The following is a 27,633-nucleotide window of genomic DNA, read 5'->3' as shown; positions in this document are numbered from 1 at the left end:
CGTCAAATTTTATAGAAAAGGATACTATATGAAAGGACAATCTGTGTACAAATAGACTATTGTATAGTGATTTGTAGCATGATTGTACGTGTTGTGAACTATAGCATAGATGCAATGGGAACGTTGCAATTCATGTTCGCGATATGTTTCGTATAGGTATATATCGTTATCATTATTATTTTCGTTCTTCCATTAATTAAAAAAAATAGTGTAAAATACAAATAAATGATGTATTATTATTTTACTAAATAAATTGTTTATTTTATAAAAAATTTGCATTTTCTAATCTATATGATAAATTTTATGAAAATAAAATGCATTGATTTAATTTAAAATAAAAGATTGAAAAATAAAAATAGTACATATATCCAATATATAAAATAATATATAATATATGCAATATATATAATAAAATTATTAAGTCAAAACAATCATTTTATAATAACATAAAAAGTAGCAGATACTTATTATCGAGTAATGATTAAATTTTTACAAAAATATGTATATTTTTTATTCATAGTGATATATCTATTTACAAGTTTCATATATTACATTTATAAAATATAATATAAATATTTATATATAAAACATTATTATATTATTTTAGGATTTAATATTTTATGAATAAACATTATAGAGAATATAAAAACGTGATTATACACTTGATATTATTTTAAAATATTATTTTATAAATTATATAAATTTTTATCATGTTTTTATATATTATAATTTTTTATTTTTTTTTCTATTTTCACTCATGTAAATTTTTTGAATTAATTTAATAATTGTATTTTACACAAAATTTGTAAAATATTTTTTATACAAATGCTTTTTTTATTTTGAAAAAAATAATTTAAACTTGATTATACTAAATTTTTTTCTGTTTAAAAATTTCAAAAGAATCAATTAAAAAAAATATTGCTTATAATGACACATTGATATAATCCTGCATTGTTTTCAATTATTAAATTTCAATCGATGTATATTTAAAAAAACAAATATTTACAATATTAAGTTTGTATTCTAATTATTTTAAAACGGACATATCTATACAAAAGTAAGGTAATGAACTGTACAATTATAATAATTGTATTGTTTATTGATCGTTTTTAAAGGCTTTATTAACTATTCCGTCTTTTTCATCCATTTGAATATTTTCGGTTATTTCTTCATTTTCCGGAGTATTTACATATTTATACAATTTCGCCATCACAGCAAAAATTATCACATCGATAAACATCAATCCAGCAAATAGCAAGAATTCGTAGGCCTAAACAATAAAAATGAAAAAAAATATATTAGTCTTAATCTTAGAAAGAATTTTATAAAATAAAAAAATTATATTAAATAATATAATTTTTAAACAAGTTTAATATTATGGATAGATTAATAATATATGATTCATTTCAATATATCATGATGTAAAAATAATTGAGTAATCGGTTTTAATCTTGAATTATTATAAAAATATACATGGTAACCTGATTTTTAAATTCAAGAAATAAAACAATTTTATATGGCATTAAAATTTTTTTTTCTTTCTTTTTTTTTAAGAGTACTTATTTTGTTAAGAATTAAAAGCTAGCAAATTTTGTTAATAATTTTTAAAACTTAAACTTGAAATTGTTTTATAGTTTCTGAAAATATTATAATTATATATTTATAATATATTTATAATATATTTAATAATAATATATTTATAAAATATTATAAATTTCAAAAATATATTAATATTCTGTATATACCGTATATACCGCGAAAACTTATAAAAAAGATTTTCAATCCGCAAATTCAAAAAATTTTGAAACTTTAGAGATATATATATGTATATATAATACATAAGTATATATTAAGCAGTTTTTTTACTGTTTCATTCATTCTAAAAATTGATTTATGAAAATTCGGCTATTTTTTGATTTTGCATTATGGAATTCGCAAATTATAAGAGATATATAAGAAAAAAAATTATTTTAAAAAGAATTAACGTTTGATAAAAGATTTATCAATTATTTATGTAATTAAAAGAAAGTTATGAGCAAAAAAATTATAATTTTTTTTAATTCATTTTTTCATGTGAAATTTTAATCAATAATTCCAATAATTATAAAATATAATTATGAGCATAAAGAAATACATTTTTTAAAATATAATAAATTATTAATAATTATTATATAATATAATAAATTATAATAAATATATAATATATTTTATAAATATAAATTTTGTTGTTTTATACAATGTATACAAGTAAGTTTATTATTATACTTTGTTCAATTTGAAAAAACTGCATCTTCTTGATATATAACATATCTTGATATGATATGTTATATAAAAAAAAAATTTTCATGATATATTATCCGATTTTAATGTATTATATAAGTCGAGGAAAAATACATACTTATGAAAGAATCATATTATGAATTTCATTTTTCATTACATCTACAATAAAATAAATGAATCGCTAATTTATTGTTCTTGTCAGTAATATTGAAAATATTTTTAATGAAGATTAATGAAAATTTGTTGAGAATAAAAAAATATTTATTTCTTTTAAATTAAATTATATATTATTAAATATATAATAATAAATATATATTGATTCTATAATAAGATAAAAATAGTTCACATAAATGTATTATATTTAATTGGTATTGATATATTTGAAATTGTAAATAATAATTATAATGGTAAATAAGATATTAATTAATGCAAAAGAAATGAAATTATATAAATAAAATAATTATTAAATCGCAAAAGATCATTTTGTTTTTAATGGAAATTGATATTACATTCAAGTTTTTAGTATTATTTAAATTATTTCTGTAGAATATAGATAATGTATATTCACTATATGTGAAAAATTTTTGAAAGTAATAGAGAAAAGAAGGGAAATATATATATAAAAAAGAGATATATTGACTTTATATTATAAAATAAATGCATTTTGGAAGAAGAAATAACTTTCTCTAAAATCTTTGAAATATAAATTCGAAAAGTTTTATCTTATGACATCATATGATAATTGTATAAATGAATCATATAATGTATAAATAGTATATAATTATGTTACGAAGATTTTTATATATTTGTTATACATAATTATTTAAATTGTTAGATAAGAACAAACATTGAATAGAGAAGAAACATAGAAAGTAAAAGTTGTTACAAATTTAAATATGTTTATAATAAATCAATATAATTCATATCATGATTTAAAGTATCGAAGATAGGTGTTAGAAAACAATGAAATCATAGGTTTGGAAAATTTTAAAATATACCCAATATTAAATTATTTTAAGAATTAATTTTAAGAAAATTCATAGAATATTCAAGAAAACAAAATTCATATATCAAAATTCATAATATTCAAGAAAACAAAAAAATTTTATTATCCAATCATATGATATAGATATTAGATTAAATGAAATTGCTTCGAATTTTATAAAATAATATAAAACTTTATATTAAAAATATTAAAACAAAAAATATATTTAATGCTGATGACAGAATTAATCTAGAATTACATTCTAGTCATTCTTTAATTACACAAGGAATTGTTTTAATTGCAAAAGTGTTATAGTACAATTTATATTTGCTACTACACATAACTATATCATATTTTCTATCAGCTTCTGAGAAACTTGTTTTTCCATTTTTTATTGTTTTGAAAGAAAATCGAAACAACATATATTGAAAAAAATATATTGAATATAACAAATATTTTTTTATCGGTAAAAAATTATATCACGAACAATGATATATAAACTGCAACATATTTTCGACATATTTTCTTTGATATACATATATTGTTTGAACTTATTTGCGCTTGGCAATAATTGCAGTTCAACTAGGCTACGCATTCCGTAATTGCCCAATGTTTTTTATTAATAACTTAATAAAACCGTAACAAACATTTTTGCGAAGGAAAATATTGCTTGAAATTATTTCAGGAATATTTAGTTAACAGATATTCAATAACACATTTTTGGAAAATTTTTATGTATATATACACATATATTATATGTATATAATCAAATTATATTTTTTTACGATCTCAATCAAAATAAAAATTTGATAATCACGTTAAAAATAAAAATTTTTAATAAAGATACGTTAAACAATCATTTCCTTTATTTTCACCTGTTTTCAAATTAAAAATTATCTTATCCAGAAAGTGTTAAAAAAAGATTACTCATTATGTAACATACATATATAATATAATAAGATCTAAAAATTTTTTCAGATTATGGAGAATAAAATAGCAATACAATGAAATTTATGTTTGTAATAAAAAAAAATATTTACTTCTTTATATTGTTTCATAATTAAAATTTCATAAGAAAAAATGAATAAATTAATTTAATGAATTTAAAAAAAAATAATAATTTTTTTATTTATAATTTTTTTTTAATTACATGAACAAATGATAAATTTTTTTATCAAATGATAGTTTTTATTGAAACATGATGATAAATAACAGTTGCATATTATTGATACATTATTACGACGTATAACTTTGCTAAGGTTTTTTATCTTAATAATTCAAAAACTAAAATCGATTGTCTGTTATGTGTAAAAGAAAAAAATTATTCAAAATATTTTTTACAATATATATTTTAAAGTCGATGAAAAGAAAGCTAATCAAGATTCGTCTTATTTTTTTTCTTTTTTTTTTCGTATTTAATTTCAAACTTTTTGTTTCATCTCTATGCAAAACTTTAGTTTCAAATATAAATACGAGGTACTAAAAATTTAATGAATGACATTTTAACTCATAATAAAATAAAAAATTAAAAATAAAAGAATTGTTTTTTCAATTTTGTTATTTATTTATTGATAATTTATTTAAAAATCAACGGGTAATTGGATCAATTCATTTATTTCGTCGGTTTCTCTTTTCTATGACTTATATAAAATAAAGAATTATATAAAATATTATTCGTGTGTTATTGAGTTTGAGAGTTATTGTGCTCTTTATAATATCCCATATTATTTCCATCAATTTTCAATTGTTAATAATTAAAAAACGAAGTCGAATGACTTTATTCTTGATTTTTATCTTATTTTAATCTTTAATTTTTGAATTAACCAAAATGTTAATTCAAAAAATATAATCGAATATCTTGTATATTTCTATCAAAAGTTTGTACATTTATTTATGTAAAGATTGTTATCAATTGAATTCACATTCACGAATTTATAAGTAATATGAATAGCTCTTTTGCGAACATCAAATAAAAAGAACAAAATGTAAACTACGAATACTAAATAAGATATCTTTTGTAAAGTAAGATTTTGGTAAAATCTTTGCAAACTATTCGCGAACATTAATATAGATTTAATATTAGTTATTTAAAAATAAAATTAATTCACTCTTTTTCATTTTTATACTTACTTGTCGATTAAAGATGGAAACTTCAGCAACAATGACTACAATGAGATTACCAAAAGCTACTGTTAATAGCCAGCAAGCTTGTAGAAGAGATTTCATACTGCTAGGTGCTTGGGTAAATGCAAATTCTAATCCAGTCACAGAGAACATGACTTCACTCATCGTAATAATAACATACTGAGGAATCAACCATAATATATGTACTGAATTTGGATCAGTCACCGTTACCATTGCAGCATTCGTTTTATTTTCAATAACAGATCCTACTATTGTATAAACTCCACCAAGTTTGAAGGGAATATTACTTTGTACTTTTTTACCATTTAAATGAATATCATATATATTAGGTTTGATGGAATTTAATTCTTCATTTTTGTCAAACGTGCCATTCATCATTAATTTAAGAAAAGATGTACCATCCTTCATCAATTCTAAGGAAATAGATTTTAATGTGTTTACAAAAATAAGACCACGCACTAAAGGATCACCTGTTCTTGATTTGTCTATCGAATCTTTATAATAATCAACAAAACCTTCTGGCGTGATAATCCAAGAATTTGCTTCGGCTTCAATTACAAAAATGCTTCCTAAAAATATATAAAATTTCATTAAAAAATTTCATTATAGACGTGGATAAAATTTGGAGCTCTCATTTAGAGCTCTGCTACTAAATACATATAAATAGAAATAAATAATTTTTTCATTAAAATTATATATTATCAACAGATTTTTAATAATACTAGAATGATTGAAAAAATTAAAAAAAATATATTAAAAATTTTTTAAAATAATTAGAAATATAATTAGAAATATAATATAATAATATAATATAATGTAATGTAATGTAATGTAATATAATATAATGTAATATAATATAATGTAATATAAGTAAAATCGGATATTATATTTATATATTTTTTTTGTTAACAAAAAAGAAATTTGACATTTAGAATCTAACTTAATCTAATTTAAATTCACCAATTTTTATTTCGATTGATTATTCGGAAATGCAGACAGATCTAAATATCAAATTCAGCTTCATATATTTATTCCAAGATTTTATTGATAAAAAGCTTATCATTTTTTTATTTTGCTTTTGTATATTATATTGCTATATGCATCACGTTCTCTATTTGGCAATTTCTATAGTTTTAGTTTTCTATTCATTCATCTATTTATTCATTAATCAAAAAAGTAACTATTAATTTTCGAAATAAATAAGATTAGGTTAAGTTAATATAGATATTTTTTAGAATATAGATGCAGAGAAAGAAGTTGAGTCCTGCTTCATAATTTTTTTCATTTGTCAAAAATCACACATTTTTTACTTATAATATGTACTAAAAGTTCTTTATTAATATTTGAAAAACTAATAAATATTTAATATAAAATAAATATAAACTTTATATTTTAACTTTATTTCCTATTTTGAATAATTACTAAAAAAAACTCATTTGATGTATTTTTAAAAAAATTATTTAATTTTAAAAAATGTAAAAATTTTCAGAAATTGAAAATAAAATAACAATGTCAATTTGCTAGATCAAATGATTCAATCAGCAATTAATAGTTGTAGTCATGTAACAATTGTCCATATTTATGTTTACTGCTTCGTTTTCTTAAATAGATATACTATTTATTTATAACTTGAATTCTGTAGATTTGAAGGAAAATAAATTATAAAACAATCCTTGAACAAGCGAAATTGCAATGATAGCAATATGAATCTTACACTTAATATTAATATTTATTCTTGTAATTTCTGTTATAATTTTGATATAATTTTGATATAATTTAAGCCCTCTTCTCACTCTCCAGTTGTTTTATATATTATTTTTCGCATTCTATAAATCCAATAAAATAAAATATTTAAGCTTGTTATTGGTTGAAATATTTCAAATCGATCAGAATTCATGAGAAAATTGCTTTTTCAATGGTTCTTTATACATTTATAATATCGGTCGCTGCGATATGTTTATAGAAACTGTAGATAAGCGATTGCATACTGATGTAAGTACTTACACGTTATTATAAATCATATGTATGTGTGAAATTCAATATAGTAGTAACATATTTTTGCAAATATTTCAAAAATCTTAGGCTAAGATTATATAAATAGAAAAGAGTTGATCAAAATGTTGATTTCTACAACATATTCAAAAACATTTTCGAAATCGAAAATATCTATTTTTTAAATGTCTAAATAATTATTTTCTAAATATAATTATTCTTATATTTATTATTTAAAAATATTTTTTAAACTTATTTTATCTTATTTTTATCTTATATAAATGTATTGTAATTTATTTAACAAATAAAAATTAGAAACATTTATAAAACATTACAAAATTTTACTGTGATTTATTTCGATATTTGCAAATACAAAAATTACAAGTCTAATCGTGTTAAACTATCATGCAAACTGGTTATTTGATTTTATCCTATTTACATTTCAATATTCGATAAAAAATTTGAAAATATGGTAAAATGTTAAAATATTGTAAGATATATACTGTAAAGATTGTAAAATATAATTTTAACATTTATTATAATACATTTTTTAAATTGATAAATTATAAAAACTCGATTAGCTTACAACAGTTATATTGTGAAGTCAAGTCAAGTAAATACTATACAGTGATTACGTATATATCCGTTTAACCAATATATTATTCAATTCAAATCTTAAGAACTTAGAATCTACTGTCGAAGATTAAATAAAGATTATCTTAAATAATTTTGGAATTCTTAAATAATTTTTTGTGAAATTATAAACATACCATTTATTTTATTTGAAGATATGTTCGTAATTCCGGCTTCATTGCATGTCTTGAAATTTACTTCATAACTAAAATTTTTTTGGCCATTTGCTTTAATATATTTATTCTCCCACATATCCATACTTTTGACGATAAAGGACAATTCTTGCGATAATTCATTCTCGTCTCGTAATTTTCCCTCTATAGAACAATTTAAAGTATTGAAAATGCGTAATTGCGCAAAATCTTTTGAAGGTAAAACTGGATACGTTGACTGAAAAATAAAAAATTTATTTAATATTATTTATGTATTGAAAATATTCTTTATGAAATTATCTTGATACAATTAAAAAAATTTCTTTCTGTATTTAATGATTTATATATACTGTATTGTATATATTTTATTGTTATACATATATGTTTTATTTTCAATTTAATCACGTACCTCGAGTTGAAATTCAACGATAGCTGCGATAACGAAAGATAAAGCAGCTAAAAAGCCACCGATTACCATTATTCTTAACGGAGTTCGAAAGCCAAATTTCATCATGATTGGATAAAGACAAGTTTCAAACAAAGGTATGAACGCAAGAACCAAAAAAGGATTAAACACTTGCATCTGATCTGGTTGAAGTAGGAAGTTTCCAATTTCACCGTTCATTCTGGTCGCTTGAAACGTCCATCGAGATCCTTGCTGATCGAAAAGTGCCCAAAAAATCGGTATCGGAATAAATAATATCATTACCTGTAGAGCTGCTTTTATGTCATTTATCAACAATTTGTCATACTTGTCATCTGCATAATCGAGCCAATAATCCTTTTTAACATTTTTTGATGTTATCTTTTTATAAATAGCATGCTAAAATTTCAAATACAATTCATAAATAATTTTTACTATTGTGATATTAAAATCTAATTAAAAAAAATTTAATTAAAAAAAAACTAGATAATATTTTTCTATTGAGAAAAATATATTACTTTTGTTTTAATTATACAAATATATTATACATAAAAATAAATAATAGTATATTTGAATATTTTTGATTGATAATGATTATTTATAAATATGACAAAACAATAAGTACGATTATTAATAAATAAATAATAATAAAATAAATAAATATTATAATAATTTGGTTTTTAACTTTTTTATACAATTTTATATAATTTTATTAATGTATTACATAACCTTATTTATAAATAATCATTCTAAATTTTTAAATTATTTAAATTTTTTGTTAATATTTTATTTCCAAAGATATTATATATTATTATAATAATATAATAATAATATATATTAATTATCATATATTAATTATATATTAAATTATCATATATTTGTTTTCTTAATTTTTATTAGAAATCTGATATTGCTATATTTAAAAAAACTATACATATACATTGTACATGATTATATGGTTATATGAATCTTGTATTTTTTACAATTATTATAGTTATAGAAAAACCAAAAAATAAAAAATTTTTACAAAATATAATATGATAATTTATTTTTTATTTAAAATTTTATATTATTTTAAAAAATATAATTTGTGTTATATGTGTTTATATAATATGTGTACATTATTATACTTCCTATATAAACAAAACAATATTTACAAGAAGGAAAATGAATACTTAATATGATTTCAAGAAAAAAAAAGTTACCAATACTTTTTTAAAAGAAATGAAAAGTAATTAATACAGTAATTAATACGTTATCTGAAAATTTCATTTATATCATGAGTAATAAAAAAAAAGATTGATGTTAAAATTAAGAAATAAATTAAATTACATATTTAAAAAGAATTGAAAATGTATTTTCCGATAGAATATATTTAATATTAGTTAATTGAATACAAAACTTCTAAACCGTTTTATACAACAAATAATATTATATATAATAATAATTATAATTAATGAAACATAATCAGAGATAAAATTATTTACATTTTATATGCGAATATGTATCATGATATGATGCATTAAAAAGAAAGAAAAAAGAGCGCAAGAAGATAAACAAATTATATTGTGCAAGACAACTAATTATATTATTTAATTTGTAACATTATAAATGATAGAACTGATTTATCAATGTTCTGATCAATTTAGAGATAAATCATAATTTTGACATTTCTGTAAAAAAACATCAATTTGCAAAGCTTTTTAACAAGCATACTATTATGTTATATTAAAAAATAAAATAATAACAATATTTAAAATAAATTATTTATTAATTTATTATGTTAATTTTATTATTTCGTATCAATTTTGTCATGATTTCGAAATTACAAAATGTAAATGAAATTTTAATATACGTTACTAATTTGTAAATATTAAAGATGAATAATTTGAAATATTTTATAAATTTCTAAAATTTATTATGAAAAAAGATTGCTTACAATATGAGTTAACATTTATTACATTTAACATTTATTATAATTAATAGAGCAAAAAAAAAAGAAAAAAAGATGAACATAATTTCGTGTGTAAAATCTAATTACAATATAGATTAGTATAGATTATTGTAAGATTATTGTAAATTTTAACATTTAAATATATTTTTTACTAGCTTAATTTAATTTAATCTAGAATAATTATTTTTATGGTATGATTTTTATATCTAATTAGATTAAAAGAAAATTTTATTTTTGTATTTGCTTTTTTTAATTTAAAATATGTAATAATATATATATAAAAATAAAATAAATTGAAATATTATTAAGAATTTAAAATATAAAGGCTTATTAGTTTCTCTATAGTATTATGTATTTTTATTTTTATTTATTATCTTTTGTTATAATTTTTTATTCGAAATAATTTTTTTATTTGAAATAAAATTGGATTTGTTTTAAATATTGCACTTCTATTATTTATTAAATATTTTTTATTTGATTTATATCAATATTTTCAAATTGATTATTTCAAAAAATCATTTATCCAAAAAGTATTTATCTTCCAATTAATTTAAATAATCAATATTTCACAGTACTGAAAAATGTTTTATTGATTTTTTTTTTTAAAGGTAAATCACATTATCTAGTTTTTCCTTAATCAATTGTATGATTTTGTATAGTCGAACTTACCGATATACATTTGGAAACATTTAACACAACATTACCTGTAGGTTTTACTATTTTGTACAAAGGTTTACCAAAGATAAATAATACTAAAAAAAAAAAAATCAGAATAATTAATTATATTATAAATTAGTTCGTTACTTTGGAAAAATTTTTTATTTTTTTTTATAGAAAAACTTACTGATTGATAAAATCATAAGTACGGCTGGCACAAAAAATGCTAAAGAATAACAAGTATTTTCACCAAAACATGCGATATCATTACGTATTATGGGCATCAAGAAGCTCGAGATCAACGATCCAGAATTGATCGAAAAGTAAAACAAGGAGAAAAATGTGGACAAATATCGTTCCTGTTGCGGTAGCATGAATTGATCACCACCGAATGCAGCCACACAAGGTTTTATACCCCCTGTGCCAATGGCTATAAGAAGTAGGCTAAGTAATGAACATTCTCTGCAAAGTTACATGTTTAATAAACATAATTAAAAATTAGTTCAAATTTGAAAATGATTATCATATATTTTTTATTTTTATTTACACATTATATTTTATAATATAAATTGAATTGAACAATATTAACTTATTAATTAATAAATTTATATATGATGAAATTTTGTTTATACGAAAGAAGTTTTAATAATACTTTAATAATACTTAACTAAACAATAGTTAGAGTATAATATAATAGAGTATCATATAATATATATTAAAAATATATTTTATATTTTTATTACATAAGAAATATATATATATTTTGTTATATAAAAAATATAATAAACGAATTAATTATTAAATAAATTATTAAATAAATTATTAAATAAATTAGATAAAATTTTAGTTTCATAAGATTTAATATATTATTATATATTTAAGAGAAAATATTCTATAAAATCCTTTCATATAAATATGAATTTCTATTAAATGAACAAAAAATTATAGTAGATATATATATATATATATATAAAATAGTAAATAATAATACATAAAATCTTTAAGTGATTAAAATTTAAATTTATATCAGAAAATGAAAATTTCAATAATGTTCTATAATTTTTATTAATTAATGTTTTTGTATAATTAATTACTTTTTTGTTTCTATTGCAACAGAAAATTTTAAAGAAAATTTTTAAAAAATTTATTCTATTTTATTTTCTGATTAAACAATGAAATTTATATATGATTATATAGTATATATGATATATTACTGTTTGATTCATATTGATATTCATATTTAGATATTTAAAATTTGTTTATTAATTTATACTTAATAAATTATACTTAATTTATACTTAAAGTAATTTTATACTTATTTCTTTCGAAAATTGCATTGTATCATATTATTATATTATCCGAATTTCTACTCATTCAATTTCATTTATAATTAGAAAAAATTTTAATTTTTATTAAAAATAAAAAATTTATAAATTTATAAATTTATAATTCGTATTTATTTTCAATACTTATATTTATATAGTACATTTCATATATAATTTTTTAGAATTATTCATTTAATTTTTTATTTATAATTATTCTAATGTAGATTAAAAATATCCTCTCCTCCATAATGAACAATAAACGGAATTTTGTAATGATTTTTAATTGTTTTGTTATGCTGAATAATAATGATCATTTAAATCTTAACTTTAAAATTCAAATTTTTCATGACTATGAAGAATTTAATTATTCTAAATATAATTAGAATTCTTAAAATCTTGATAAGTTTTGAAGTTCAGAATTTGTATCAGAAATCTAAATAGAAATTTTGATTAAAATCTTTATTTTATAAAAAATTTCAAAAATTCTAAAGTTTCAAATTCTATTTTAAATTCTATTTGAATTTTTTATTATATAACATATTAATATTCATATTATACTTTTGAAAAATCGATTTTATAAAACAAATACATTTAATATATAAAAATATTGGTTATAAGAAATTAATATTTAAATGAAGTAAAATGAACGCAGTATGGAATATTTCTATCATATTGCTGCAAATTTAAACTATGTAAAAAATTATATAATAAATAAATCTTAACTAATACTACTAAATTTTGTGTTTTAGTCTATAGAATCAACTTTCGAAATATTTTCTTACAAATATATTAATATTTAATGTTAAGTGAAGTTTTTCAAATCTCATTATGGATAAAATTCATATCTAAGATTTTTCATCTGAATTAAAAAAAAAATAATAAATAACTATTGTTATAATAAATATTTTTAAATATTTTCTACAAACTTATTATTATATACTTAATATATACTTTATATATTCTTAATATATACTTATATTATATAATATTATTATTATTTAATATAATATTATTTAATATAATATTATATAATATTATTTTTTATAAAATAATTATAATTTATAAAAAAATTTCTTAAAATAGATTTTTTGAAAAATTTTTTTACATTTTATATTTTTTTTACATTAAATATTTAATATATTATTAAGTATTACTAAAAAATTAATATACTATTAAGTATTATTTAATAAACTATATTATAATATAATATACTCTATATATATATATATTGTACTACATTATACTATAATATACTATAATATAATATATTAGCTAATAAAAATAATTTATTTTTTCTCTTATAACAAAAAAAAAAAAGAAAATATTTTTCTATTATTTTGTAAAACAATTAAAATAGCTGAATTAAAAATAGTTAAAAAGTTATACTTTTTTATGAGATCGATGAAACAAATATAATATAGATTTTTTGATATTTTATAGAATCTTAATAATTAATTTATATGTTCTAAGATAAAAAAATTTGAATATTGCTTCGAACGAATGCCGCTACAATATCCAACATATATAAACTATTTATTACATTTAAAATTATAATAATTGTGATAAATTATAATAATGTTGATAAAATTTTGACAAATAAAAATAATAATCAAAACTTTTTTTGATAATCATTAAACTTTTAGACAAATTAATTAAATCAAATTAATTTTATGTACATGGAGAATAAATATAAGAATAAAATATTCAATCTAAATAAAATTACTTATTTTTTAAAGTATTTTGTTATGACAATAAAAATTAAAAAATATTTCTTTTCCACGATAATTGTTTAAAACTATATATGTTAAAACTATACGTATTGTAGATATAAAATTAATAAAACAGTAATATTGTTTTTGCATTGTCTAATTAATAATATTTTAGAAATGTCCTGATAAGAAAATTTATTAAATTAAGAATAATTAAGAACGAAAATTAATATAAAAATAATAAAAATTAGTCTTACCTGCTTGGTAATCCCAAGGGAGGTGCCGCACTTAAAGATAATAGAATTTGTCCTATGGCGTAGACAATACTTAAATAGAATATCGTGCGAAATTTTCCCAATAACGAATCTGCCAGCATCGCACCAAATAAAGGGAAAAAGTACACCATCATCGAGAAGACATGATATATTACCGTAGATGTATTAGAACTGTACATCAGTTGATTCTTTAGATAAAGCGTCAATATGGCTAAATAAACAAATTATTTAATATTAAATGATATCTGAGAATGGATATTAAATTACTATCAAATGAAATACATAAATTAAAGAACATAAATATCAAGGATTTTATTATTCTGGAATTTTATATTTATAAGGATAAAGAAAAAAAATAATAATAATGAGAAAAATGAATATTGATTTTTTTTACGTACTACGCATTCCATAATAAGAGAATCTCTCACAGAATTCATTACTAACGATGAAAAATATCGATTTGGGATACTTCATCTTCTGAAAAATGATAGAAATAAAATGATAATAATATACTGTATAATTTGTTCCATAAAGTTTCGAATTTGTTTGTGTGAATTTGTAAAGTCGAAAAGAATGCTAATATATTTTATGTAACTCGATTAACTTTGTTGTCACTATTATTGATTTAAGAAGAATTCGTTTTCCTTTATTGTAAAATAGATTATCACACATAATTTTCAATTATTTGCGCCATCGATGCTATTTGAAGTACAATTAAAATTAATTAAAAAATAATTAAAAAAATAAATTAAAAAATTATTCTTGTTCGAAATAGCAATTAATTAATTACATTAATCTGTAGTTTTAATAATAAATACAATAAAAAATTAGTTTGTTATTATTTTCTCAAACAAAAATTTTTCATATAATTGTATCATTATAATTGAATAAAACTGAGGAAAATGAAACTAAAACATAAATTATATTTATAAAAAAATATTTATAATATTTAAAAATATTTAAATTTTATAATTAGAATTAATAATATATTTATTTTAATTGAAACGCAAAAAACATCGGAGACAATTATGTTCTATTTTTTATTTTTTATTTTTTAATCAATAAAATTATTATTTTTTATATATTCTTTATATTATCTAAAAAAAAAAGAATTAGTAACATCAAAATTTTTCCATTCTGAAATTATTCAATTCTATCTAACAAATTTTTTGCTATTACACAAAAATATAATAACACAAAATGAGATGATATATTTGATGATATTATCTAAACGTTTCTTTATAAGAAAGAAATGATATATTTATATATATATTAAATAGATTCTATATTTTTGTGTAGGATAAAAGTTAAATAATTAGTCTAATTTTAATTTCTATTATTAGAAAAATCAATTATTTCATTATAATAATGATGCCAATAGTTGATTAAATAAATTTTATCTTATATTTATTAATATATTTATTATTATTTTTTTAATCTTTAATTCTTAAAAAGTGCATTTTCTTTTATTCATAAATTGATCATATTGAATGGAACATGAGTATAATAAGACAAGATAATGATATTAATTTTTTAATTATTATTTTTTTTAGATATTATAATTATAATATATTTTTTTTTAATTAATAAATAAATATCTCAATTTTGCATTAAATCTTATATTTTATATTAAAAGTATTATAATATTCAATTTTCAAGATTATTCATCAATAATGCAAGAAAAAAGTCTGTACATCACGTGATCATGTGATCATAGATGAGATATTTCATTCATTTTTCTATTTTTCTTTTATAAATGTGACAAATATAACATTAAAAATTTAAGTCGTTCAGTTACTATTTAAAGATATTATACTTAATTTTATATTACTAGTTTTGATTAATTAAGAAATAAATAGAGAATATAAAAAATAAATAAGATAACAATATTTCACAAACTCTTTCCAAAAAATAGGAAAAATTTTATTTTGAAACATAAAAAACAATTAATTATTTGTCATTATTATAGAATGATAATATATTTATGGAACATCTTTTTTAAATTGAATCTAAACTAAAATAAATATTATATAAAAATTGATATATCAAAAATATAAATTAAAATTTATTTATTAAGATATTAAGCAATTGAAGTTTGTCTTATATATTTTTTATTTGTTTAGTTATTTTTTTAGTTTGTCTTTTATATTTAAGAAATGAAATGGAAATAGACCAAGATAATTATCTTTATCACATAATTTTTCACTTCATCTAATACAAATAATAAATTACTTATAAATTAATAAGTTTCAATCAGTATTTTTAATACGCTGCATATGAATTGATAATAATTTTTAAAAATATGATTGAAGATATCATAAAAATATATAATAATAAAATTCACTAGATTCAAGATGATTACAATATTTCGTTTAATAAAATAAAAATTTGTCCCATTCATGCTATTTCTAGTATATAGTTCAACGATAATTGCACTGTAATATTAAAGTTAAAAAAAATTATTTATTTGAAGTATTTTTCTTTATATTTCTTTGAATAGTTATTTATTCATAATATTGTATAAAATGAAATTAGAATATATATTTGAAATATTATTTTTTTATTTTTAAAAAAGTCATTTTTATTTCTAAAGAAGTTATTCGAAAAATTCTAAATCATATGAAAAATATTTATTTTTTACTATATATATACTTATATATATATTACTTATATATTTCAAAAATCTATTTTCTTTATTCTACGTTTAATAATATCAGTTTTAAATTAAAAATATCAGTTTTAATAATTAATATAATAATTTATAATTATTTATTTATTATTATTTTGTTACAAAAAATTTTTCATGTAAAATTGAGAACACTGTACGGATATATTTTTTTATCTATTTTTTTTTTGCTTATTCAAACTTATCTTATTCAAATAATTAAGAATGAGATAAGTTAAGAATATTCTTTAAATAAACCATGAATTGAAATTAGCCATGTAATAATTTGTTTATAAGTTTTTAACGTTTTTGCTATTTTTGTAGAAATTGCGATGACATAAAAACATGATAAAAATAGTAAACATTAAAATTGAAAAGATCCTTATAAATATCAACGATAATGATTCAGCGAGTTTAATTTTAATTATCTACAAAAATATAAGATAAAAGAAAAATTTTACAGATTTAAATGATTATTTATTACGAAAATAACGACAGAACTGAAAAATAGAAAAAAAAATCTGAAAATATCAATAACATAATAAAATAAAATTACTTAAAAAAATTTCTTAATATTATCTTTGATATTGTATCAAGAACATGTCATATTATAATCAATGAGTATATATACATATATATATATATATATATACTTTACATATATACATACACAATACATTTTGTAAACTTTCAAGAAATATATATATATATATATATATATATATATATATATATATATATTTATATATATATATATATCTAATTTTCAAATTTATTTTATTTATAATTTATTTATATTTTTTCTTTAAGAAAATAATATTTATTGTAGATATACATGGATTCATTCCAGATTATATATTCCATTTCTTTATATTTTTTCTTTTTTTCTTTCTTTTTTTTTTTTTCCATTATTTAAACAGTATTGAATTCGTATTTCTAAAACATTAAACATATTGTGATATATATATCAATTCAACTGATGAATTTAAGTCAATGGTTGACAGGATTAAAAATAACAGAATAATGTTTTAGCTTTTAGTGACTATTAACTTAAATTTATTGCTTGACTTGATGCTTATGTGTTTCAATGTGTTTCAATATATAAAGATTTTTAGAAATAGACTTCAATGTTGCTTAAATATTATAAAAAAATTTGTCGAAAATAAAGGATGATCAAGCGCAGAAATAAAATAGCACAAATATCTATGAAATGAATTTATTTCATTCATGGAAATATTCCATTCACAATAGTGATCTCAGATCTTTTTTCGAATGTGTCTAATTTTCGCTTCATTATTGTGAATGAGAAGAAAGAAGAGAAAAAGTATTATTACTATGATCTGCTGATACTATCATGTAAAACGGATTTTTTCTAATGTATATAATGTATGTATATTATAGTTGTTGCTTTACAAGACATGTATATAGGATATATATATATATATATATATATATATATATATATATATATATATAAAATGATAAATCTGAAATATATTTTTCTTTTCATTGACTGAAAAATATAAATAAATTATAAATAAAACAAATTCAAACAACTAAAAATATTATATAATTAAATAACATAAATTCGAAAAAAAATAATAGAAATTTAATATTAGAATATAATATAATAAAATTTCTTTTCAAGTCAGTTTGACAGTTTGATAATTAAATTGCAATTTATGATTTGAGTTGTAACTTGAGATTTTTTATTCTTCTAATGAAAAGAATATTATAAAATAAGAAGAAAATTTACTATAAATTTTAATCTTGAATTTTGAGGTCATTTTTATACGCATTTTTATTTACAAATTTTCAGAGGTATAGAATTACGCTATAATTTACATTTATAATTCTTTACACTTACTTTTTATATACTCTATATGTATGTATATTTGATAATTATGTATAATAATAATTAATAAAAAAGCAAAAACAGAATATTAATTTAAAATCTATTTAGTAAAATTCAAGTTGAAATGAATATTTTCTATGAAAAAAAAAAAATGTATATTGTTGTATTTTAATTTTTCATAAAAAAAAATGTTGAATATAATATTAATAATAATGAAATATTGTTTTCAATTAAAAAAATAATATATATTTTTTTTATTTTACGAAAAATCAATATATTTTTTAAGAATATGATATTAAGAAAGAAGAAAAATAAAATAAATATAATTAGGATGAAGATAGTAAAAAAAAAATTCATATGATTGATCGAAAATATAAATTTATTCACTCACAAATTTAGAAAGGAATCGAATTATTATTAATTAATCAATTATTAATTTGTCATTGCATGTTATATTAATATGTTATCGAGATAAAATAAGAAGACATCGAAAAATATTTCTACCTTCGTATCTGTCGCACTTTCCACAACCATTGTGATCGTTGACTATTTGACACAAATCACAATATTAATTACTTTAAAATTTATTATTAAGTATTTAAAAAAGTTTCACATACGGAAAATATATATTATTGAAAAGTTGTTATATATGTTGAATTGTTTATAATAATTAAATTATTAAAATTATTTTTAATAATTGCATTAAAAATAAAAATATTTACATTCCAGGTAAAATATATTTCATAAAAAGAAAAAAGAAATTAGAAACACACATCACAACGTTTAAATTATATTTTGTAATATTTAATTTTATATTAATATTTTAATTATATTATAATATATATTATAATATATTTTAATATATTAATTAATATTTTATAATTATAATTTAAAATGTATTTATATTTTAATTATAAAATTTAGAGCATATCTATTTAAATCTTTTCGAAGAAAAATAATATTCGTCGCCGTTGGAAGTTGAAACTATACTGTTGATTTTGTTGCGTATCTACAATATGTAAGTATCACGATTAAGTCTGACGGTGGCATTGACGAACATTGCTAGGTAGTTGTACGACTCGCGTAATAGTTGGTACAATGTGAAAGTCTCCTTCCCCCCCCTTTTAATACTAATTTAACATTTTAGCTATATATAAACTGAATTGTGTTCAGATAGCGTTTATAAAGAAACAATATAAACGAAAAATTTTTATAAAACAAATATCAGAAAAATTTGAAATAATTTGAAAGAGATATTAAAACATCGAGATATTTCCATAATATTATTAAAAAATAATTATTAAAATATTTGAAAAAAATAAAAATAAGAAATAAAAATATTTGCATAGAAATATTCTTTTAATTATGTTAGATAATTTTTATTTAAGTAAAATTTATTAAATTTATTTCAAATATTAATTAAAACTAAATAAAAACTAAATAAAAATTAAATATTTAATTGATTTACAAATATATATATAATAATTATTTCAATTATATATTTTTAATATGAATTTGAAATAATTAATTGAAATAATTTTTTTTTGTCTTTTACGTGCAATATAATTATGAATAATTATTAATATATATTTAATATATTTAAAATATATTAATATATTAATATATATTTAATATATTTAAAATATATTAATATATTAATATATATTTAATATATTTAAAATATATTAATATATTAATATATATTTAATATATTAATAATAATTAATATATTAAAAATAACAATTTAATTAGTTATTTTTAAACATGAAAAAGGGAAATGCATATTAAAATATTTATTGAATATAATTGAATATAATTGAATATTAAATAATTACTTTAACATTTTTACAATTCAACTATTAAAAAAAAATGTACAGTATATAACTTTAGTATATAACTTTTTTTTTTTTTAGTAAAATATATAACTTTGAAATATACTACAATATCGATACAAAAATTTAATATTTAGAAAATTATTATAAAAAAATATATAATGTTGCAAAATGAATATGATAGAGAATATTCTTAATGTGTGGATTTTTTTAAATATTTTGCATAAATAAATCTTATAAACATATTATAAACATCAAACAAAATAGAAACAAAAAAGATTTTCATAATTTAATAATATTTATTTTTATCATAGTAAATAATTAATATTTGTAACATCATTAATCTTAGTTGAAAAATAAAAATAAAAGAAATTATTATAAATATTAATCAATTTCTTGAAATTCTCTTTCATAATTTCTATTTTTAAAAAATATATTTAAAAAGATTATATATATAATATATATAAAAAAATAAATAAATAAAATATATGAACATAATAATGGATCTTAAAATATTTATTTTTATTATATTTCGATAAGATATTATTAATTGATGAATTATATTGTTATATTATTTCCTTTATGCTAAAGGCATAAAAAAAAGGTAATTTAATAACTTAAGAAATTTATATTTTATAAAATATAGATATAAAATATTAATTGAATGCAATATTTTGAAATATATTTTTTGAAATGGTATTTTACTTATTTTACTTTAAACTTTCATAATTTCATTATGAAACATCATTATAATCTAATATTTTATCATTGTAATCTAAGATAATATCTTATGAAATCTTCTTACTTAAAGTAAAAATTTATAGATTCATATTTCCAATGTAAATACAATATCGTAATGTTTAAAAGATTTAAGAAAATGATGAATTTTATAAATAAGTAACATTGAAGTTCAATTCGCGTTTTTCTTTCTTAAATATATAAAAAATATTCCATTTTGTATATATAACTGGAGATTTCTTATGGAAAAATAAAATGAAAAGAAAAAATAAAATTTTTTGTTTTTAAATAAATCAACTTTGAAAATTTTTCAAGTATAAGTGAAATTAACTAATTCTTAATTAAATATGAATTATGTGTAGAAAATTAAAATTTGTGAAATTTCATATATATATTTCTTAAATGATTATATTTTATCAAAATTTTTAAAAGTATAAATTTTTAAAGGTTAAAAATTCGAACTGAATATTTATTTTGTATATCGATTTATATTTATATTCATATTATCTAAAGTTTTTTTAAAATGTTGATTCTAAATTAAAATAAATAAGAAAATTAATGTGCAAAAATTTTAGTTAAATTTTATTTAATAAATAATTTAATTTATGAGCAATTCATAAGCAATTTAATTTTACGCTAAAACCGCCTGTATATTGATAAACTGTGTTGCGTTAAAAATGTAATATTGCAGTGGCGTTAATAATTTTTTGAAAAAAAATTTTCAATATGGCAATATATGTACTATATTTAAAGCATTTCAAATATATATATATATATTTAAAGCATTTCAAATATATATATATATATTTAAAGCATTTCAAATATATATATATATATATATAATGAATTATAGAATATAATGAATATTGTAACATGTGAAGGATTGTATACGAAAGAGGAAACTTATATAATGATTATTCTTATAATAAAGTTGCAGTCAATGTTTATATAATTCACATTTGTGTAATTATTGTATTTTGATAACTGTGTAAATAAAGTCAAATGTTTATTAAGATAAAAAACAGATTATTCTATTCATTTAATTCGTGTTTAATCGTCAAGATTACTTCAAATCCGTTGATATTTTCAACATACAATTATTTTTTTATTTCAAATGATAACAAATATCGTAAATTTTTAAGAAAATAAGATATAATAGATAAAGAAAAAACGTTTAAACATAAAAAAAAAGTAAAGTTTGATATCCATTTAAGATGCCGTGACATTATTTTATTAAACTGTTTATATATATTAATATATTGTATAACGATAATTCGTAGAAAAATGATTTATAATATACAACAAATTTCTTTCTCAATACATTTATTTAAGAATTATAAATATTTTTTCTTGAATAACATATAATCTTCCACTTTAAAAGAATTTTATCATTTTCATATTCTTCCTCTTATGTACAAAGTTCAATTAACTCAGTGAAAGTATTTGTTATTGGCATACGTATACATAATTTAAGTGAAAATTATTCTTAGTTTCTCTTTTTATTGGCTATGTGATTTTTTTTGAATTGAAAAAAACGAATTGTGAAGATATTTTCATATAATTTTCAAAAAACATATTTATTGTTTAATCAAATTTGTATTTCTATTCCTCAATGTTAACAAAGATATTTGCCGACACTCGTTATGAAAATGAAATAATAACGATTGATATGAACATATGAATGTAATTTAAATGTAATTCATTAAAATATTCTTTTCACTTCTTTATTATTAAGTTTAAAATTAAATTAATTTATAAAAAAAATTATAATGTTGATTTATTACGATTTGATTTTATTATGATGGAATACAAAAACTAATAAAATATTTTTTAATTTTAAATTATATATAGATAATTATTATTTAGCAAATTTATAATTTTACAATTTTCATAATAAATTTTAAAATTATAAATATTTTAAAATAATGTTAATTCATCACTTATGATATATTACGCATAGATAGATAGAAAAATTATATTTTTATTATTAATGAATCGTTTCAATATCAATATTGATAGTAATATATCCAGTATATTTACCTTTTGATTTTCCTCCGCGTCATTGTCCGGATGATCTGAAAAACATTTAATAGTAGAAACAGTGGTAATGTCGTATGGAACAATAACACATTTGTACTATTATTTTAAATCTTAGTCTTTAACTGCAAATCTTTATTGATTTTAATAAAGTATTTTAATTAAATTTATGTAACTTAAATCATGAAAAAGATTAAATTTCGTGTACAATGGTAAGTTTTAAAAATGCATATTTTTTAATATAATGATGTCTATTTTATATATAAAATGTAAATAATACTTATATTCTGATATATATTAAAGATAATTAAATGAAAAGAAAGATTTTTTTTAAAGAAAATTAATTGAAATTAAAGTATCGTTTATTATTATCATATCACAAGAAATAGTAAAAAGAAAAGTAAAATATTATTTTAGTTAGATTATATAATATTGAGAAACCATTGTAGTAATTTATTTTCCTTAAATTAGGCCACGATTCAATCAAACGTTTAATTAAACTGAGAATAAAACGATTTGACCCAAATTGCCCTGTCAAATATCGTATTAAAACTTATCAATGAACATAGTTCAATATCAATGAAATAGTTCAATTTTAAACAAGATTTTTTAATAACTTTTTATTCAAAATTCGGCGTTCAATTTAAAGAAAAAAATTTAATTTTTAATAAAATTTTTTTGTTTATCAAAATTTATTGTATTATATATGCTCTTTATTTGTAAAATATAATCAAAAATACTCGAATCAATTTTCGATAAAGTATTACATTATCGAAGTTTAAATTCTTATGATATATTTTTTAAATAATATTTGATATTTATTTACAAAAATATTTAAATAATATTTTATTTAATACTATTTATATAATTAATAATAATAAAATTAAATTGCTCAAAATTTGTATTTAAATATAATAAAAATATTATGTTAGAAATTATTCTATAATAGATTTAAAATACTTTAGGAAATTATAATATTTTTTCTGATTTTGAATTTTCAAAATAATATAATATATGAATATAATATATAATATATGGAGAATAAAATGATTCTTAAAACATAAATATGTACCTTGTATTTCGTTGATAGAAATTTTTCTTTCACTCATATTCACTTCGTAATTTATTAAACTTGTTTCTATAATGTTAAGTCTAATACTGATTTACTTTTTCAATTGTATTATCTTTTTACGACTCTCTGGTCTTATCAAAACATATAAGCTAACAATTAATTCTGAGGACGTTTATCATGTTCGATAGAGTCGAAAATTAGGATAGTAGATGTGTTTGATAGATAGATTTGTCTAACTACATAAATTTTTCGTGAATGATCAAACGAAGAACAAGATATTATTAAAAGATAATGAAAATGAAAGTTATAGATGATATATTGTATTTTATATTCAAAATATTTATCAATTAATTATATCAATTAAATCGTTACTGATTTATTTAAATAATTTTAAAAAACTTATTAAAAATCAGAATTATATACATGTATAAATGAATAATAAAAAAGAAAAAGCAATTATTTTAAAGTTATATTTAAAAATAAATAATTATTGTTTTAAATTCTTATTTTAAATATTAATGAATATTATCAAAAATATTTTATCATTAGATAAACATGATTTATTTCGAGATGAACATATTAAAATGAAAATGTATTAAATTCATCAGATGCGGTATAATATAACTAAATTCGAAAGTGAATTCTTTAATTGTTTTTATTATATTTTTATTATATATTAAAAAAATTTTAATTATAATAGTAAAAATATTAATAAAATTCATTATAATATGACCAATTATTAAAATATAACTATATATATTTTAAAATTTATTATTTTATATGATATAAAATTTAATATATCGATAATCATATAATATTTTTTTTCTTTCTTTCTAAAAAAAATTTAAAAGATGAATTTTAAAAAATTCAAACAAAAAATTTGATTCAACTTTATGATAATTTATAATAATTGTATATAGAAAATCATCAAATTTCGAAGAAATAGAATTGCGATATGCGTTGATACATATGCGTTAAGTGACTATTGTCACGTTGCGTGCTGCTCAAGGAAAGTAACGGTATACTTCTGGAGCTTTCACGTCGTACGCCATCGAATTTGTGATTCTGGATCTACAGTTTTACAGGAGAGGCTCGTCGCTACATACGAAGACGAGTTATTGTACTCAGTTCACATTATGGGGTTCGATGTGAACCGCTTTCAAGGAGAAGTTGATGAAGAATTAGTTTGTCCAATATGCTCTGGAGTCCTTGAAGATCCTGTGCAGGTATTATTTCTGTTTCGTCCATTTATAATTAAATACTTTTAATAAACTAGTTTTATACATTTAGACAAATCTAACCTAACTTTTTACTGATTTAGTTTTATCATTTTTATGATTATTATATTTTCCATTGATTATTAAATATTATCAAATGTATACCGATAATTGTTTTTATACATTATGTTCAAGAATTTAATTTATAAAAGATATCGATTAAAATATCTAGTATTGATTTTATAATGTCAATCGCTTAAATTTTTACGACTTCCGTTCTGTCAAAATGCCTATAAATATTATTATTTTGATTGTATTTATTATGAATAAAATTGATATAGATTTTTTAATAATTTTACTTTAGTTTTTAATAAATTATATAGAATAATATCTTATATTCATTATATATTTTAAAATTTAATACCAAATTCTGTAAAATGTATAGCTTAGCTTAAAAACTGGTAGGTGAACAATATGTTGCAGGCACCTGTATGTGAACATGCCTTTTGTCGTACATGTATTAATGAATGGATAAATAGACAACCTACCTGTCCACTGGATCGTACGCCAATTACATCTGCTCAACTTAGAGCAGTTCCAAGAATACTTCGAAATCTACTGGCCCGCCTTTGTATTAGTTGTGATAACATTATGTATGGATGTCAAGTCATAGTTAAACTTGACAGTTTGGTGTCACATTTGGAGCAATGTGAATATAATCCTAAGAGACCAATGCTTTGTGAACAAGGATGTAGTCTTATTATTCCCAAAAATGAATTAAAAGATCATAATTGTGTGAGAGAACTTAGAAACATTATACATTCCCAACAACAAAAACTTGCTGATATGAAACGTGAATTAGGTGAACAACAACTTCAAATAAATGAACATAAGAGAGAAATACATCTTTTAAAAGATTTTATGAGAGCATTGAGAGTTTCAAACCCTGCAATGCGTGCAATTGCTGATCAGATGGAAAGAGACGAAGTTGTAAGATGGTCTGCTACTCTTCCTAGAGCAAGAGTAACAAGATGGGGAGGAATGATTTCCACTCCTGATGAGTTATTACAGGTATTGTAATTCATAAATTTATATTATTAATTAATTCTATAAACTAACTAAACATAATTTTACAGACTATGATAAAAAGAACTTTATCAGAATACAATTGCCCACCTCATGTGATAGATGAATTAATGGAAAATTGTCATGAAAGAAAATGGCCTCCAGGATTAAATTCCCTTGAAACGAGACAGAATTCTAGAAGACAATATGATAATTATGTTTGTAAAAGAGTCCCTGGTAAACAAGCAGTGTTAGTTCTTTATTGTGATAATACACATATGCCAGAAGATATGATGGTTGAACCTGGATTAGTGATGATTTTTGCACATGGCATAGAATAAAATTTTCTACCAATGTACCATGCATGCCAAGATATTTTGTCCATCTTTTTTGTTATTTGTTATATTCATTGTGATTAACCTTGAAAATGCATGGAATATCTTAGTACTTATATGCAGATATTGGAATATTTGCATAATTTATCTTGCAATTATCGCAAGATATCTTTCTAAAAGTATTGAAAGAAACAAATGACATGCCTCTTGTGATAAACAATTGTACAGACGCAATTGCCACACACAAAAAACTAATTGAATGTCTGAATCATTACACTGTGATATA

At 18.5% G+C, this 27,633-nt stretch overlaps 2 protein-coding genes across 4 annotated transcripts; one reads left to right on the top strand and one right to left on the bottom strand.

Moving 5' to 3' along the window:
• Positions 1 to 1,001: 1,001 nt before the first annotated feature.
• LOC725069 (peptide transporter family 1) lies at positions 1,002 to 24,813 on the bottom strand. 2 transcript variants are annotated; one of them, XM_026443797.1, is made up of 10 exons: positions 24,731 to 24,813; positions 23,662 to 23,696; positions 14,930 to 15,008; positions 14,514 to 14,742; positions 11,410 to 11,684; positions 11,235 to 11,317; positions 8,597 to 9,010; positions 8,173 to 8,425; positions 5,396 to 5,979; positions 1,002 to 1,270 (listed from the first exon to the last, which is right to left on the bottom strand). In XM_026443797.1, exons 1-10 carry the CDS (start codon positions 24,765 to 24,767, stop codon positions 1,097 to 1,099), a joined length of 2,163 nt encoding a protein of 720 aa, XP_026299582.1. In that variant the 5' UTR covers positions 24,768 to 24,813; the 3' UTR covers positions 1,002 to 1,096. The 2 variants fall into 2 exon arrangements, with proteins under 2 accessions (XP_026299582.1, XP_026299583.1); XM_026443798.1 differs by lacking the exons at positions 23,662 to 23,696; positions 24,731 to 24,813 and adding an exon at positions 19,556 to 19,709.
• An 850-nt stretch (positions 24,814 to 25,663) lies between these two features.
• LOC411585 (E3 ubiquitin-protein ligase NRDP1) lies at positions 25,664 to 27,633 on the top strand. Of its 2 annotated transcripts, none has more exons than XM_003251873.4 (3): positions 25,664 to 25,956; positions 26,431 to 27,018; positions 27,084 to 27,633. In XM_003251873.4, exons 1-3 carry the CDS (start codon positions 25,867 to 25,869, stop codon positions 27,351 to 27,353), a joined length of 948 nt encoding a protein of 315 aa, XP_003251921.1. In that variant the 5' UTR covers positions 25,664 to 25,866; the 3' UTR covers positions 27,354 to 27,633. The 2 variants fall into 2 exon arrangements, with proteins under 2 accessions (XP_003251921.1, XP_395055.3); XM_395055.7 differs by having other exon boundaries at positions 25,687 to 25,956; positions 26,413 to 27,018.

This window comes from Apis mellifera, linkage group LG11 (assembly GCF_003254395.2).
Source record: "Apis mellifera strain DH4 linkage group LG11, Amel_HAv3.1, whole genome shotgun sequence".
Taxonomy (NCBI): Eukaryota; Metazoa; Arthropoda; class Insecta; order Hymenoptera; family Apidae; genus Apis; species Apis mellifera.
The sequence above is the reverse complement of the archived record's forward strand: the minus strand, read 5'-3'. Positions and strand labels throughout refer to the sequence as shown.

Bases quoted from the DNA above. Each gene is read 5' to 3' on its own strand.
- LOC725069 (XM_026443797.1), bottom strand. From the start codon at position 24,767: ATGAGTGAAAGAAAAATTTCTATCAACGAAATACAAG. The intron at 5,980-8,172 runs GTATGTTTATAA...ATATATTTTTAG, and splicing joins ATCTTCAAATAAAATAAATG to GAAGCATTTTTGTAATTGAA. The intron at 1,271-5,395 runs GTAAGTATAAAA...TTTATTGTTTAG, and splicing joins TTTCCATCTTTAATCGACAA to GCCTACGAATTCTTGCTATT.
- LOC411585 (XM_395055.7), top strand. From the start codon at position 25,867: ATGGGGTTCGATGTGAACCGCTTTCAAGGAGAAGTTGATGAAGAATTA. The intron at 25,957-26,412 runs GTATTATTTCTG...AAAAACTGGTAG, and splicing joins TCCTTGAAGATCCTGTGCAG to GTGAACAATATGTTGCAGGC. The intron at 27,019-27,083 runs GTATTGTAATTC...ATAATTTTACAG, and splicing joins CTCCTGATGAGTTATTACAG to ACTATGATAAAAAGAACTTT.